Source organism: Myotis daubentonii, chromosome 14 (genome assembly GCF_963259705.1).
Source record: "Myotis daubentonii chromosome 14, mMyoDau2.1, whole genome shotgun sequence".
Classification (NCBI taxonomy): Eukaryota; Metazoa; Chordata; class Mammalia; order Chiroptera; family Vespertilionidae; genus Myotis; species Myotis daubentonii.
In genome coordinates this window covers 47,278,952-47,293,458 of record NC_081853.1, presented here as the reverse complement: position 1 = coordinate 47,293,458, position 14,507 = coordinate 47,278,952, and the positions used below count along the sequence as shown (strand labels likewise).

The window sequence follows — 14,507 nt, the reverse complement described above, 5'->3', positions numbered from 1 at the left end:
GAGAATCATTGACTGGCTGCCTCCTGCATGCCCCCTACTGGTGATCGAGCCCACAACTTGGCATGTGCCCTTAACCGAAATTGAATCCGGGACCCTTCAGTCTGCAGGCTGACACTCTATCTGAGCCAAACCGGCTAGGTCAACTGTCTCTTTTAAATGAAGACTTTCAAAGAGATTAAGTGACCTGGCCAATGCCACCCCGCTAGCACCTCCATTTATGAAGCATTTGAGGAAGTTTAGTGACCTTCATCCCTGCCCAGGTGTATCTCTAGTCTCTCCCACTGCCCATACCTCTGCCTGGCCGTCAGGAGGTCACATCCGGCGTGTATTCACACCTCACGCCTACCCAGTGGTTCTGGAATCTAATAGAAGCGGCTGGGCTAGATAAGAAAGAAGCTGGTGACAGTGCCCTTGGCGGTCCCGGATCTGTCTCTTGCTTCAACAGTGTTTGGACGCCCCAGACCCAGGGGCACCCCTTCTTCCAGCCTCCGGCCACTCTCCAGCATCTTATCCAGTCACACCTTCAGAACCACCTCTGAGACCAGCCAACACCCCTGTTGTTTTCTACCTTAACTCCTTATTGCCGAACAACCATGAGCTCCCAAATTCATCAAAATTATTCCACCGAGATGGAGGCTGCGGCCAACGCCTGGCCAGCCTGCATCTGCGGGCCTCCGCACCTACCTCTCTCTGGGCTTCTAGTTCCACCGCTGGGATGTGGCCCTCCAGGGCGTGGGCCACTTCTTCCGAGAGTTGGAGAAGAAGCGTGAGGACTCCCAGCGCCTCCTAACGACGCAAAACCAGCGCGGGGGCCGCATTCTCTTCCTGGATGCACTGAAAGCTTCCCAAGATGAGTAGGCAAAACTCAAGATGCCATGGAAGCAGCCCCGAACTGGAGAGGAACCTAAACCAGACCCTTGTGGAGCTGCAGGCCCTGGGTTCCACCCGCACAGACCCTCATCTCCGTGACTTCCTGGAGAACCACTTCCGGGGTGAGGAGGTGAAACTCATCAAGGAAATGGGCGACACCTGACTCACCTCCACAGGCTGGCCGGCCCCCAGGCTGGGCTGGGCAAGCATCTCTTCAAGAGACTCACCCTCCATCATGACTATGAGCCTTCGGAGCCCACAGGCCTTTGAGGGGCCCCTCTGCATTCCCCTGGTGTCTGGCTTTTGCCTCCCCCTGAAATACTAGCCATTCTTTTTTGTTTTCCTTTAAAAATATATATATTATTGATATCAGAGAGGAAGGGAGAGAGAGAGAGAATGATAGAAACATCAATGATGAGAGAGAATCATTGATTGGCTGCCTCCTGCACACCCCACACTGAGGATCAAGCCTGCAACATGGGCATCTGCCCTAAACTCAACCACTGAGCCACGCCCTACTAGCCAGTCTTTGAACCGCCCTGAAGCTCTCTCCCATGCATTGGACCAAATGGAAACAATAAAGCTTTTTGCAGCATAAAAGGAAGGAGGGAGGGAGGGAGGGAAGGATGGAAGGAAGGAAGAAAGGAAGGAAGGAAGGAAGGAGCGAGCTAGCCTCAGTAGCCAGGGTTTCACTGTGGAAGTTTCTATGAAAGCTGATTTCTATCTCTGCCTTAATTGAGGCCAAGGGCCGTAGGGATGATTCACTCAGTTCACAAAGCTGGCACTTTCTCTCGGTGCCCCGAGAGTCTGAAGAGGCCACCAAGGAGCTGTGTCTGCAGGCGGGACAAAATGATTCCTACCAGAGGACTCAGATCCCTGCCTGCAGGTGGTTAGGGCCCTCAACACCATTGTCTGACAGCTGCAGGAAGCCCAGCCTGGACCTTGACTCATCCTTATGATTCAGCCATAGGTGCAGATACTCTCTGAACCTCACCATCTGAACTGGATTCACATGTGGATGTTTATCGCAGTTCGTACCAAGACCACACCTAAAATAAGGAAAGCCACAAACACCTGTTAATATCCCAGGTGACAATAATTAGGGCAGGACCTTCCACCCACAACTTTGCTTCATCCAGTGTATGGAGTAGTCATCATGAGGTAATTAATAGCCCTGTTCCTACTTGTTGCCGTGGAAGATCAACCACTTTAAAGGTCCGTGGTGCCTTGTTGCCTCACTAAGGAGCTTACAGGATGACACAGTTACTCTAAAACTAGGATCTGCAGATGGCGGCCCATGAGCCAACTGGCCTGCTGCTTGTTTTTGTAAATAAAAGTCCATTGGAACACAGCCATGCCTATTCATTCATAGAGTGTCTATGGCTGGTTATGCACTACAATAGCAGAGTTGAGTATTATCTATAACTAGAGGCCCGGTGCATGAAATTCGTGCACTGGGGTGGGGGTTCCTCAGCCTGGCCTGCATCCTCTCACAGTCCAGGAGCCCTCAGGGGATGTCTGACTGATGGCTTAGGTGGGGAACAGGCTTAAGTCGTCAGTCAGACATCCTTAGCAATGCCGTGGAGGCAGGAGAGGCTCCCACCCCCGCTGCTGCACTTGCCAGCTGTGAGCCTGGCTCAGGGCTTCTGGCTGAGTGGCATTCCCCCTGTGGGAGCACACTGACCACCAGGGGGCAGCTCCTGCATTGAGCATCTGCCCCCGGTGGTCAGTGCGCATCATAGTGACCGGTTGTTCTGCCGTTTGGTCAATTTGCATATTAGCCTTTTATTATATAGGATTATCTACAATAGTATAGAACAGTGATGGTGAACTTATGACAGGCGAACTCATTTTTTTGGTTGATTTTTCTTTGTTAAATGGCATTTAAATATATAAAATAAATATCAAAAATATAAGTCTTTGTTTTACTATGGTTGCAAATATAAAAAAATTTCTATATGTGACATGGCACCAGAGTTAAGTTAGGGTTTTTCAAAATGCTGACACACTGAGCTCAAAAGGTTCGCCATCACTGGTATAGAACATCACTACAATCCAAAAACTAGCATTGTGATTTCTGTTTTCTTTTTCTTATTCCTGGGCAGGGTACGTTTTTATGCTGAGTTGCTTTTTGGAAAATGAATTTTTGAGCTTGATCAGTGTGGCTTAGTAGTTGAGCATTGACCTATGAACCAGGAGGTCACATGCCTGGAATGCAACCTCAATCCCAATTCCCAGTAGAGGCGTGCAGGAGGCAGCAGATCAATGATTCTCATCATTGATGTTTCTATCTCTCCCTTCCTCTCTGAAATCAATAAAAATATATTTTTTAAAAAATGATTTTTGAGGACTGAGTGTAGGGGATATTTGTGGCATTAGAATGACTTCACTGGGATCTCTGGTTTCTTTTCACCCTCCTCTTTTTTAATTTGCAGGTTGAAAATGAATATGGCAGCTACTTTTCCTGTGACTATGACTACCTGCGTTTCCTGCAGAAGCGTTTCCACTACCACCTGGGTAATGACGTGGTTCTGTTCACCACCGATGGCGAAATGGAGAAACTTATGCAGTGTGGGGCGCTGCAGGGGCTGTATGCCACCGTGGACTTCGGACCAGGTTGGTGTTTGTAGCAACAGAAAACCAAGCTGAGGCCATGCACGCAGGCTTGGGCTTTTGACCCAGCTGATGGCTCTGGGCGGCTGTTGTGCTGAGCGGCAGGGGCCTATTGAACGAGATTCCTCACATTTCCCTTTATCGAGTTGTTAAGATTATTTCATTTCTTTTGTAAAACATATTTTTATTGATTTTAGAGAGAGGAAGGGAGAGAGAGATAGAAACATCAATGATGAGAGAGAATCATTGATCAGCTGCCTCCTGCACACTCCCTACTGGGGATCGAGCCCTCAACTTGGGCATGTCCCCCAACCAGGAATCGAACCATGACCGGGTTCATAGTTCAGTGCTCAACCACACTGGCTGGGCGCCAAGACTATTTTCTTTCGGTTGATTCGGTCTTTAGGACAGGACCTCCGTTTGCAGCGCTGGCAGGCCTAGCCTGGAACCTGGAGCACTGTCCTCCCAGGCGCTGGCTGGCCCAGCAGCTGTTCCATCTGGGAGAAGCTCCACCCTGAGGCAGTAGCTGTTCAGGTTCCGACTGGGACACACTGCTCTTCTCTGCTCTCTCTGTCCCCCCAGTTGTGGCTGGATGCTCTGGGCTCTGTTGTGGCCACAGTGAACTCTGAGGTCAGCCACTGGCTGGTATGTTGGCCTGTCAGCCCTGGAGTGTGGAAAGTAACTTTCATTACCTTCTGCGTAACTCATAACCCCATGAACAGTCATGGGCCGGAGGTGGTTTGGTGGATGCTACAAAACTCGTCTTACCTGACTCATGAGTGCCTTGTAAGCTGCAGAGGTTCCACAAATGAAAGTTCAGGGGCAGTGTGGCTAGGATGCATCTGGATATAATATACCTCTGGCTGTAACGAAAGAATCTTCATTTAGGTTGAGAGCAGCTTTTGTAGGGGACATGGTACAAAGGATCCTGGACTGAACTTTTCTTCTTCTCTTTAGTTTTTGCTATGAAGAACGTTATTATGACCATTGAATGTGATTAGATTATACATAGATTAGATTGTAGTATTGTATCCATGTTAATTTCCTGATTTTTAATATTTGTATTGTGTTTATTTAAAAAATGCCCTTGCTCTTAGGAAAAGCACAGTGAAGTATTTAGGGGTAAAGGGCCATCATGTCTGCAATTTATTCTCAAATGAATTTTTAAAATATGTATCATTTATTTTTTAAATATTTTAATTGATTTTTTTTTTTTTTAGGAGAGAGGAAGGGTGGGAGGGAGGGAAAGAGAGAGAGAGAGAGAGAAACATTGATCAGTTGTCTTCTGCACACCTCCTACTGGGGATGGAGCCCACAACCCAGGCATGTGCCCTGACCTGGAATCAAACTGTAGACCTCTCAGTGCATGGGAAAACAGTCAGCCAACTGAGCCACGCCAGGGCAAAATATGTATATTTTTACATGAGAAATAAATTGACAAAGTAAATGTGGTAAAATGTTAACAATTAGAGAATCTGGGTGAAGGGAATATCTGTTTTTGGTACTATTCTTACAACCTTACTCTAAGTTTGCAGTTATTTTAAAATAAAAAGTTATTACCCCCACCCCTACCCCCCAAAAGACCAGTTCTTCAAGTGGCATAGAGACCTCACTGTTCTTCTGTCCAAGGAGTAAGACACTCCATGCATGTTGCATGTCCAATACTTGCCTTCACCAAAGAAGGTGTCATTATATTAAAATAATTTTTTTATTAATCCTCACCCAAGGATATTTTTCCCACTGATTTTTAGATAGAGTGGAAGGGAGGAGGGGGAGAGAGAAACATTGATGTGAGAGAGTCACATCAATTGGTTGCCTCCCATACGCACCACAGCCAGTGCTGGGGATCAAACCTGCAACCCAGACACGAGCCCTTAATCAGGAATCAAACCTGAGACCCTTCGGTGCACTGGCTGACCCTCTATCCACTGAGCAACACTGGTTAGGTGTAATTGCGTTTTTAAAGAGATTCTTCTATATTACCAAAACAATAAAAGAGCAGGCTTTAAGTGAATTGCGTGTTTCTAGAAACTGCTACACTGCTCAGAGCAACTGATGATAACTCATCTGCAAAGAACTGCACAGGAAGTGGCATGCTGGTTTCCTCCTTCTCTGGCACACCTCCCATTACAGTGATGAAAAAGCATAGACTTCTGTTGGGAGGAAAAAATGGAAGATTATCACGAGTGTGTTGTAAGCGTTATTTGTAGGTGGGATGACAGCACGATTGCTACTGTGGGTTGAAGGACAGACCATTGCAAGGCCAGTGTACCTGGGGCAGGTGGGCTCATGGCAACTTCATTCATTTGTGTGGAAGTGGGGCATTGGCTGAGGGTCAGGTCCTGGGAGGAGGCTCATGAGAAGAGAAACAAAAGATCTGAACCCCACCTGTTGCTTCATAGTGAGAAATTTACAGCGATACGTAAGTGATCTTTCTTGATCAGCACATTCTCTTCTGAAACCTGGCCTTACAGAGACCATTCGAGAGCAAGGGGTCATGTGGAGGTCTTGGCTGGTGTCACTTCCACTCTGGGACACCTGCTGTGGGCACTGGGTCATAGTTTGGGACCAGGGTGTCCTCTGTTCTGGTTGGAGAGACACTATCCATGCTCATTCTTTCACTGATGTAAGGCAACCATGACCTCTCTGTGGAATTCTTTCTCCTTTTAGAGGAGGAAGGGAGAAGTGAAGACATGGGAGGACAAGACACAGGCATCCTAAGGAATATTTAGAAGGAAAGATGGAGAGCAAGTGGCTGGTGATGTTCAAATTAAAATTCAGAGGATATTCCATTATTTAGGGATAGACACAATTAGACCACATTCATCCCTTTGATTCGTTAATTAATTGGCAAATATTTGTGTCACTGGTATTGTGTGTGGCACTGTAGAGAAGCGGTCGCCAACCTTTTGGACCTCACGGACCACGAGTGGTCTGCGGACCACTGGTTGGTGACTGCTGCTGTAGAGGAAGTATCTTTAGAGCAGACCCATCCTGTGGGGAGCATCTGGGTCAACCAGATGTCTATGTGAAGAGAGAATCCCGTAAGATATGCCCTGGCTGTGGGGAAAGACAGATGGAGAAGTCAAGCCTGTGACTTGAACTCCCCAGGCAGTGCAGTCAGGAAAGGCCATGGGGAACTGGTTCAGAGGGGAAGCAACGTTTTGTGGTCCCCACACATCCATTGGTCTGAGTGCAGCCTAAAGCTAGCTTGCAGGTCTTCCAGGCCCATGGGAGTGTTGAGAAGCTCTGGAACCTCAGATCCAAATCCTTCCTAGGGCTCTTTATCTAACTTCTTGTCATTCCCATGACTGACCTTTCTTCTCTCTCTGGTCATGTTCAGGTGCCAACATCACAAAAGCTTTCCTAATCCAGAGGAAGTATGAACCCAAAGGACCCTTGGTAAGAATTGGGGGTGAATGTGGAGAGACTGCTTGTACCAACTTCATTACAGTTGTTGAGAGGAGGTTACATGCAGTAGATGGGGGGAGCAGACCCGTGGTTCTTCTGGCTCTGGGATTGTGGGGACACAGCCCACTGGACACATGAGTGACAGCAGCAGCAATGCTTCTGCTTGAACTGAGGCCCTGCCCTGGAGTGGAACAGATGGGGACTAATGCAAATGTCTTGCCATACACTGGGCTCCGTGTTCTTGCCAACTTCACCTCACGTGTCCTCATGGCAACTCTCCTGGGTAGTATTATTGTCTCCCTTTTCAATGAGGCTCACAGAACATGTGACTTGCCCAGGGTTGTACAGCTGGAGAGTGGCAGAGCCAGGATCTGAGTTTAGGTCTGTGTTCCCACCTGTGTTCAGACTGTGGTACAAACAGCCTTTTCTGAAACTGGCCTCTGCTTAGCGAGCAGGGCAGAACCTGCACTCACAGACTTTGGGTGGAGCTACTTCCTGAGATGAGGAGGCCTCAGAACATGTCCAGATTTCTTTTCCCTTCTCTAGACCAAGGGCTTGGCAGGGTAATGCCCAGGAGAAGCATGAGGGCTTGGGGCCTGCTTTGCAGAATGCTTGGACAAGTTGACCTCACTTTAAGTCAACCTGAGATCTAAAAAGCGAAGGGGCCATTTGGAGCTGATTATAACAATATTTCCCATCCAATTCTTTTGCCCAATAAACTTTCCTACTGTATTTAAACTGGGGGATGGGTTAATAAAATTTTGATGCAGTTATCTAACTTTTCAGGCATACTATTTCATCAGTGCCTAAGTTCTGAGTTTGGGCAATGCTGTTTTCTAGGTTAAGCAGTGAATGTCAACTCCCTTTTCCACCTGTCCCTCAGTGGGGACCCTAGAGCAATAGTTACAGGGCAATAGCCCCAGAATTTGATGGTCATGACTCTAGCCCAGTGATGGCGAACCTATGATACGCGTGTCAGAGGTGACACGCGAACTCATTTTTTTGGTTGATTTTTCTTTGTTAAATGGCATTTAAATATATAAAACAAATATCAAAAATATGAATCTTTGCTTTACTATGGTTGCAAATATCAAAAAATTTCTATATGTGACACGGCACCAGAGTTAAGTTAGGGTTTTTCAAAATGCTGGCATGCCGAGCTCAAAAGGTTCGCCATCACTGCTCTAGCCTAACCTCCATCTCCCTTTCTCTTTTTAGATCAATTCTGAATTCTATACTGGCTGGTTAGACCACTGGGGCCAACCTCACTCAACAGTCAAGACTGAAGTGGTAGCATCCTCCCTCCAGGATATACTTGCCCGAGGGGCGAATGTGAACTTGTGAGTGTTCATTTCTGGAGGGAAGGGTGTCCCCACCCCCCGCCCGTCCCCCCCCCCCCCCCCACAGCTGTCGGCTCACAGTGAAGTACTGTCTCTTCTCCTGTTTCCTTGTAGGTACATGTTTATAGGTGGGACCAATTTTGGCTATTGGAATGGTAAGAGCAATTTAACATCTGTTTGTAGAAGCTTCTGCTAAAATGTTTTCTGGTGCTTGATTTTGGGGGAGAGGGGATGCCTACAGACAATTTTATTTTCTATTTGTGTGTGTCGTCTATATTTTCTAATATATAAAAATTGCCTATATAACTTAAGAAATCATTTTTCTTTAAAAAAAAATTTAAGGGTCATAAATTATGCATTTAGGAACCTTATTGTTTTAAAGCAGGCTGGCTAGGCAGGCCTTGGTCACAGTCTCTGGCTATAGCTCACATGGGCATATATGTTCTGTTGTGGTCTTTTTTGTTACATTTTGTTTTGGGGAAATATAATTCACATACCATAAAATGTACAATTCAGTGGTATTTAGTATATCACAAAGTTGTGCAACCATTTCTGCCGCCTAATTCTAGGACACTTTTATCAGTTCACAAAGAAACCCCATCCCCAAGAAATTCCCCATACTCCCTCCTCCCAGCCCCTGGCAACCACTAGTTTACTCTCTATAAGATTTGTCTATTCTGGACATTTCATATAAGTAGAACCATACAATATGTAGTCTTTTGTGTTCAATTTATGTTATTTAGTATAATCTTTTCAAGGTTCATCTATATGGTAGCATGTATCAGTACTTCATTCCTTTTTATTGTTGAGTAATATTCCAATTGTATGGATGTACAACATGTTGTTTATTCACTCATCAGCTGATGGGTATTTGGGTTGTTTCCACTTTTTGGCTATTCTGAACAATGTATGAATATTAATGCATAAACATTTGTTTGAATCCATTTCAATTTGGGGATGCGTGTGCCTAGGAGCAGAATTGCTGTGTCACATTGTAATTCTATATATTTATATATTTTTATGTTTTTTTATTGATTTCAGAGAGAGTAAGAGGGAGGGAGAGAGAGATAGAAACATCAATGAAGAGAGAATCATTGATCATCTGCCTCTTGCACGCTCCCTATTGGGGATCAAGCCTGCAACCTGGGCATGTGCCCTGATCAGGAACTGAACTGCAACCTACTGGTTCATGTGTTGCCACTCAAACACCGAGCTACACGGGCCGGGCTGTAACTCTATATGAGGGAACTGCCATAGTGTTTTCCAAAGTGGCTGAACCATTTTACATTTCTATATGGTCTTTTTTTTTTTTTTTTTTTTTGGTAGGAAGATTATGACAAAATTATCTTCCTTGCCATTAATTTTTACAAAGACATACAATGCTCTCTATTGGCCTTCTTCTAAGCCTCAATCCCCACCTCTCTTTATATCTGTATTTTTCTCTCGGAATCATTAAGGATCCTCTACTGTTGAGTTTTGAAGGGTTAGTTTGGACCTAAATCTCCTAAGATCTCTGATTGTATACTCTCTGCTCTTAATGAATTTCCCCCTTAGAACTGCTGTCTTTTGTGCAGGGTGGGGTGGGCTAAGAGAAGGCTTAGCTTCCAAGTATTATTAATGTTATTACTATTGTTAGAGCCAAGAAATGGACGTATTGCAAAACTTGAATGTCGCTGGTTGAAAGACAATAATGTGCAAGATTGGTAGTTGAAGTTTTAGATCATCTCTCTGTATCTCTGTCTTCTCATTAGAAACAGTAAGACTTTGGGATTCTTTTTTCATTCAGTAGCTAGTAATTCCACCTCACTTCCATTCGTGGAATTCAAATCCAGGAATGAAGACAGATATATTTGGGAACTTTACTATTCATGATATATTTTTAAATATCTTACTGTTCTGCTTAAAACAATACAGTTTTAAAAATTAGAAACTATGAAAACTACCACTGAGAAAAACAGAACTTGTCTTTCATCCTCTCCCTCGCTCCTTACCCTGCCATAATTCATGAGAGTCTCTTTTCCACCTCTGTTTTTCCACTTAGTCCTCATAGCAGTCTCAGCGGGGCTACGATTACTGACCTACTTTATCGATACGAAAAGCAGGGGACACAACAAGTCCACAGGTCTCCCCCACAGCTTGCAGGGGTGGAGCCTGGACTCAAAGTCAGGTCTTGGAAAGCTGGTCAGTGCCCTTGGGATAACCCCTTGCAGCCCAAAGCCCCTGCCCTACTCGTGAACGCCAGGCCCCTGACCTGCCGTGTGGCCTGGTCTCTTAGGGCAGATGAGGGAGAGCCAGTCTGCTTCTTAGCGGCTGTCCTTCAGGCCAGCTTCCCAGAGGAGAGCTATGAGAGAAGAACGTCATGAGCTCACTGTTCATCCTACCCAACACAGGTGCACACACATGTGCAAGTATGTGCACCACACTATGTGCCTGTGTGTGTCCCCATCTGTCTGAGGGGCTCCTGTGGGCTCCAGGCTGTCCTATACGTCTCACACCACGTGGAGAGCTGTTTCTTTGCCTTCCTCACTCGCACTCCCTGATGTGGAGAAGAGGCTTGAATTAGCAGTTTCTCTATGACACATTGCTGGTCTGAAGAAATAGTCTGCTGGTAGGAATGGAACAAAGACTTCCTTTGCCAGGCCATCCTTTAACCCACCAGACAGCTTCCCAGCCTGGGTTCCCTTGGCCTGTAAAGTTTGCTTCTGGAGGGCACACTTGTTTAACCCAGCTGGACAACCCATAGAGCTCCTCTCCCGCCCCTAGAAGGGTGGGGAGGCCTCTCGGGTCAGTGAGGCCACACCTACTTCTCAGGTGCACGCATTGTCTCCTGTGCGGCGAGAGCACAACCGCTGCCACTTGAGAGCTAGAGACGGGACCACAAAGAAGGTGAGCTCCTTGCAAAAAGGGATGTGGTTTTCTTTCTCGTTGCTTCTCACGGCAAAGGTCGTGTTTTATCATCTGTATCCCCAGAGGCGGGCAGACCTGTTGGCAGGCAGCTGTCTCTGATTAATAAGAAATGAGGGGAGTGCCTGGCCGGTGTCGCTCAGTGGATTGAGCGTCGTCCTATGCACCAAGAGGTCCCTGGTTTGATTCCCAGTCAGGACACGTGCCCAGTTGCTGGCTCCATCCTCAGTACGGGGCGTGCAAGAGGCAGCCGATGGATGTTTCTCTCTCATCAATGTTTCTATCTCTCTCCTTTCCTCTCTCTAAAATCAATAAAAACATATTTTAAAAAGAAAGAAATGGGGGAAAGTAACATGACGGGATCAATTCAGTTGGTTTAGGTGTTCCAAATGCAGATTCTGTGCAGAGAACTAATGAGAACTAGTTTGGCCTGGTTCGTGCCATGTGTCAACTCCACCACCAGAGGATCACCCAGGACAGATCCATCACTGGTGAGCTGTGGAACCATTTGAAGGACTTTGTTACTAAATCATAGGTGAACTCTTGGATTTGGGGCCTCATTTACTTAACATTTAGGTTGGATATAAGATTGTTTAAAAATAACATTATTCTCTCACACTTACATTGCAAATTGCTCTCTAAAGCAGAAGAGAAAGGGGAGGCACAGAGTCTGGCTGGTCCTGGGACAGCAGGGTCCCTGTCACCTGGGAGCCTGTTAGAAGTGCCGAGTCAGGTCCCACCCCAGGCCTGCTGAGTCAGAATCCCAGGCGGGGTTTAGGAGTCTCTTTTAACAAGCTCTCCATGTGACTTTCGTGCTTGGGTGACTTTTCTAAGTACTGGCATATGGTCATAGCCAAAGTTGCACACAATCTCCCACCTGTGAATATCATGTGTGACAAGGTGGCAGGACTGAGCTGAGGGCGGCACGAGGCTGTGATGTGGTTTCACAAGTGGCTTAGCTGATTCTAGAGGGAGCTCTGCCTGGAGCTAGGATGGCAAAGGGACTGAGTTTATATCCCCACCTGCATCACTTGTCAGATATGGGCTATCCTGGGAGGGTTGTAACTGTAAGCAGGGCAGCCCGGCAGAGGCCATGACCAGAGAGGAGCCCATCTGAGAGCCGTCAGCAGCCTACACTCCCAGTAGCTGGGGAACAAGTGAGTGCCTTAGTCCTGGAGAACAATGGGAGAGGCACACCAGGCATCCTCTCTAGTCTCCGCAGAAGCCTTAAGATCACGTTAGAATCTCTATGGGCTCATCATCTGTGTGCAGTCATCTCCCACTTTGTTTGGTCTGATAACCCTCCGTTGTTTTCTGCGGGTCCTTGGCCAAGTCACCTGTGTCTCCCCCACTGACCTTTTCTCAGCCACACAGTTCGAGATTATGCAAAAGACCACAAGGTTAGCCGTCAGAGATGCAGGTCATGCCATAAGCCCTGCCATGCCTGATTGTGCTGAGCAAGTTTTGTAGAGAGTTTCAGATTCTCTCTGCTTGTCCCCTGGCACTGAGATCGCTGGGGTTGCAACTGTGAGCTCTGTTGAGAGCAGATGGGGAAAGCGCTCTGTAGACTCCACGGTGCTTGGCAACAGTCTCTTGTAGCAAGAAACTGATTTCTCTAAACCTTGCATCCAGAAGGCCACCTCTGTGTGGCTCAGTTGGTTGAGCGTCGTCTTGTGAACCATAGAGTTGCCTGTTCGATCCCCAATCAGGGTGCATGCAGGAAGCATCCAATTGATGTTTCTCTCTCTGTCTGTCTCTCTAAAAATCAACTAAAAACTTTTTTTTTTTTAAAGAGAAAGCAATTGGTTCAAACATGTCCTTTATTTTTTCTCCTTCCATAATGCTGAGCTCATGAATCCCAAAGAGTTTGTCCCAGCCCAGGGCCTCCAGGAGTAACCAGTGGCACCTTTTTGTCTTCTAGGAGCCAACATGCCCTACCAACCACAGCCCACCAGCTACGACTATGACGCCCCCCTGAGTGAGGCAGGGGACCTCACCGAGAAGTATTTTGCTGTGCGAGATGTTATCCGGAAGGTGGGTGCTTTGTACGGACTGCGGTGGGCTGGTCTAGGGCAGAGCCTACCTTGGACCACTGTGCTCTGTAGACCAGCGGTCGTCAACCTTTCAGACCTCACGGACTATGGGTTGGCAACCGCTGCTGTAGATGACTTCGAAGGATGGATGCAGGGACACATCAGATAGACTTGGCCTTGAGTCCTGGCCCCAACCTGATGGAGAATGAGCCTACAGACAAGTTGCTCCACTAGTCTATTCATTTGTAAAACTGGACCATTAGCACTTGGGGGTGGTGTCAGGATGAAAAAGAACCTAGGTATGGCTCATGTGGTCCACTAAGAGGTAGCCATTACTATTATTTACACTAAAGGTAAGAAAATGTATGTCCAAATAAATCGCTAAAATGTGTCATAGAGAAAATCCGTGGGCAGTGGAAGCAAGGTTCAAATGTGAGCTGTCAGCAGTCCCTCCTTGTTCTGTCTGGGACAGTGTATGCTGTTGCTTCTGGCCTGGCACCTGAACTGCTTAGTCCTGCTAATGCTGTGACCTTTTGAGGCATCTAAAGCCCCAGGTGGGGTTTCCTGTCTCTACTGTGGGTTAAAAAAAAAACACAAAAACCCACAGTTTTTCTGCTCAGTCACCTGAGTTTTGAAATTAAAAAAACACAGGTTTTCTGCCTATAAATGGTATGGACTATTTTTTTTGTTTAAGTATGCTGTCTCCATTTAAGCCCACATAGTAAAATCTGTATTATGTAATACGTTAAACATATAGAAAAATGTGTTCTATACTTATCTACTAGTAAGAATTTGTCTATGTCATCTAAACTTTCGAGTGTCTGGTTAAAATGTTCCTCATGTGTTTTTATTATGGGCTCGATCACTGTAGAATTTGTAATGATGACTCCCAAGCTCTCTCTTGTATGTCTGCTCCCTTTCGAGCTCTCTGTTCCTATCTTTATTATTTCCTTCCTTTATTTGAAGCTTAGCTTTTTAAATTCAGCCTTTCTTCTTTCCTACTATAAATATTCAAGGTTATACATTTCCTTCAAGTACTTCTATAGCTCCATCTCGTAAATCTTAAGATGTAATATACTTATCATAGTTTTCTTCTAAACATGCTTATTTTGATTTCTCTTTGACCCTTGAAATGTTTAGAAGTGGGTTTTTCAATTATTACACACTAAACAATTGTCTAGTTTGTTGTTTTCTAACATATTTGCATCTGTTTGGAGCAAGTAGTCCTGTATGATAGCATATACAGAATGGAGCAAAAGTAGGTTTACAGTTGTGTGAAACAGCTTATTCTTGTATTATTATTTATTAACTAGAGGCCCGGTGCACAAAAATTTGT

At 46.0% G+C, this 14,507-nt stretch overlaps 1 protein-coding gene across 1 annotated transcript in view; it reads left to right on the top strand.

Annotated features, from left to right (window-relative positions):
• GLB1 (galactosidase beta 1) overlaps nucleotides 1-14,507 on the top strand; it is a 71,270-nt gene that overhangs the window by 24,164 nt on the left and 32,599 nt on the right. The window contains 5 exon segments of the mRNA XM_059664158.1: nucleotides 3,306-3,486; nucleotides 6,827-6,885; nucleotides 8,113-8,234; nucleotides 8,349-8,389; nucleotides 13,060-13,172. Coding sequence (XP_059520141.1) covers nucleotides 3,306-3,486; nucleotides 6,827-6,885; nucleotides 8,113-8,234; nucleotides 8,349-8,389; nucleotides 13,060-13,172 — 516 coding nt within the window.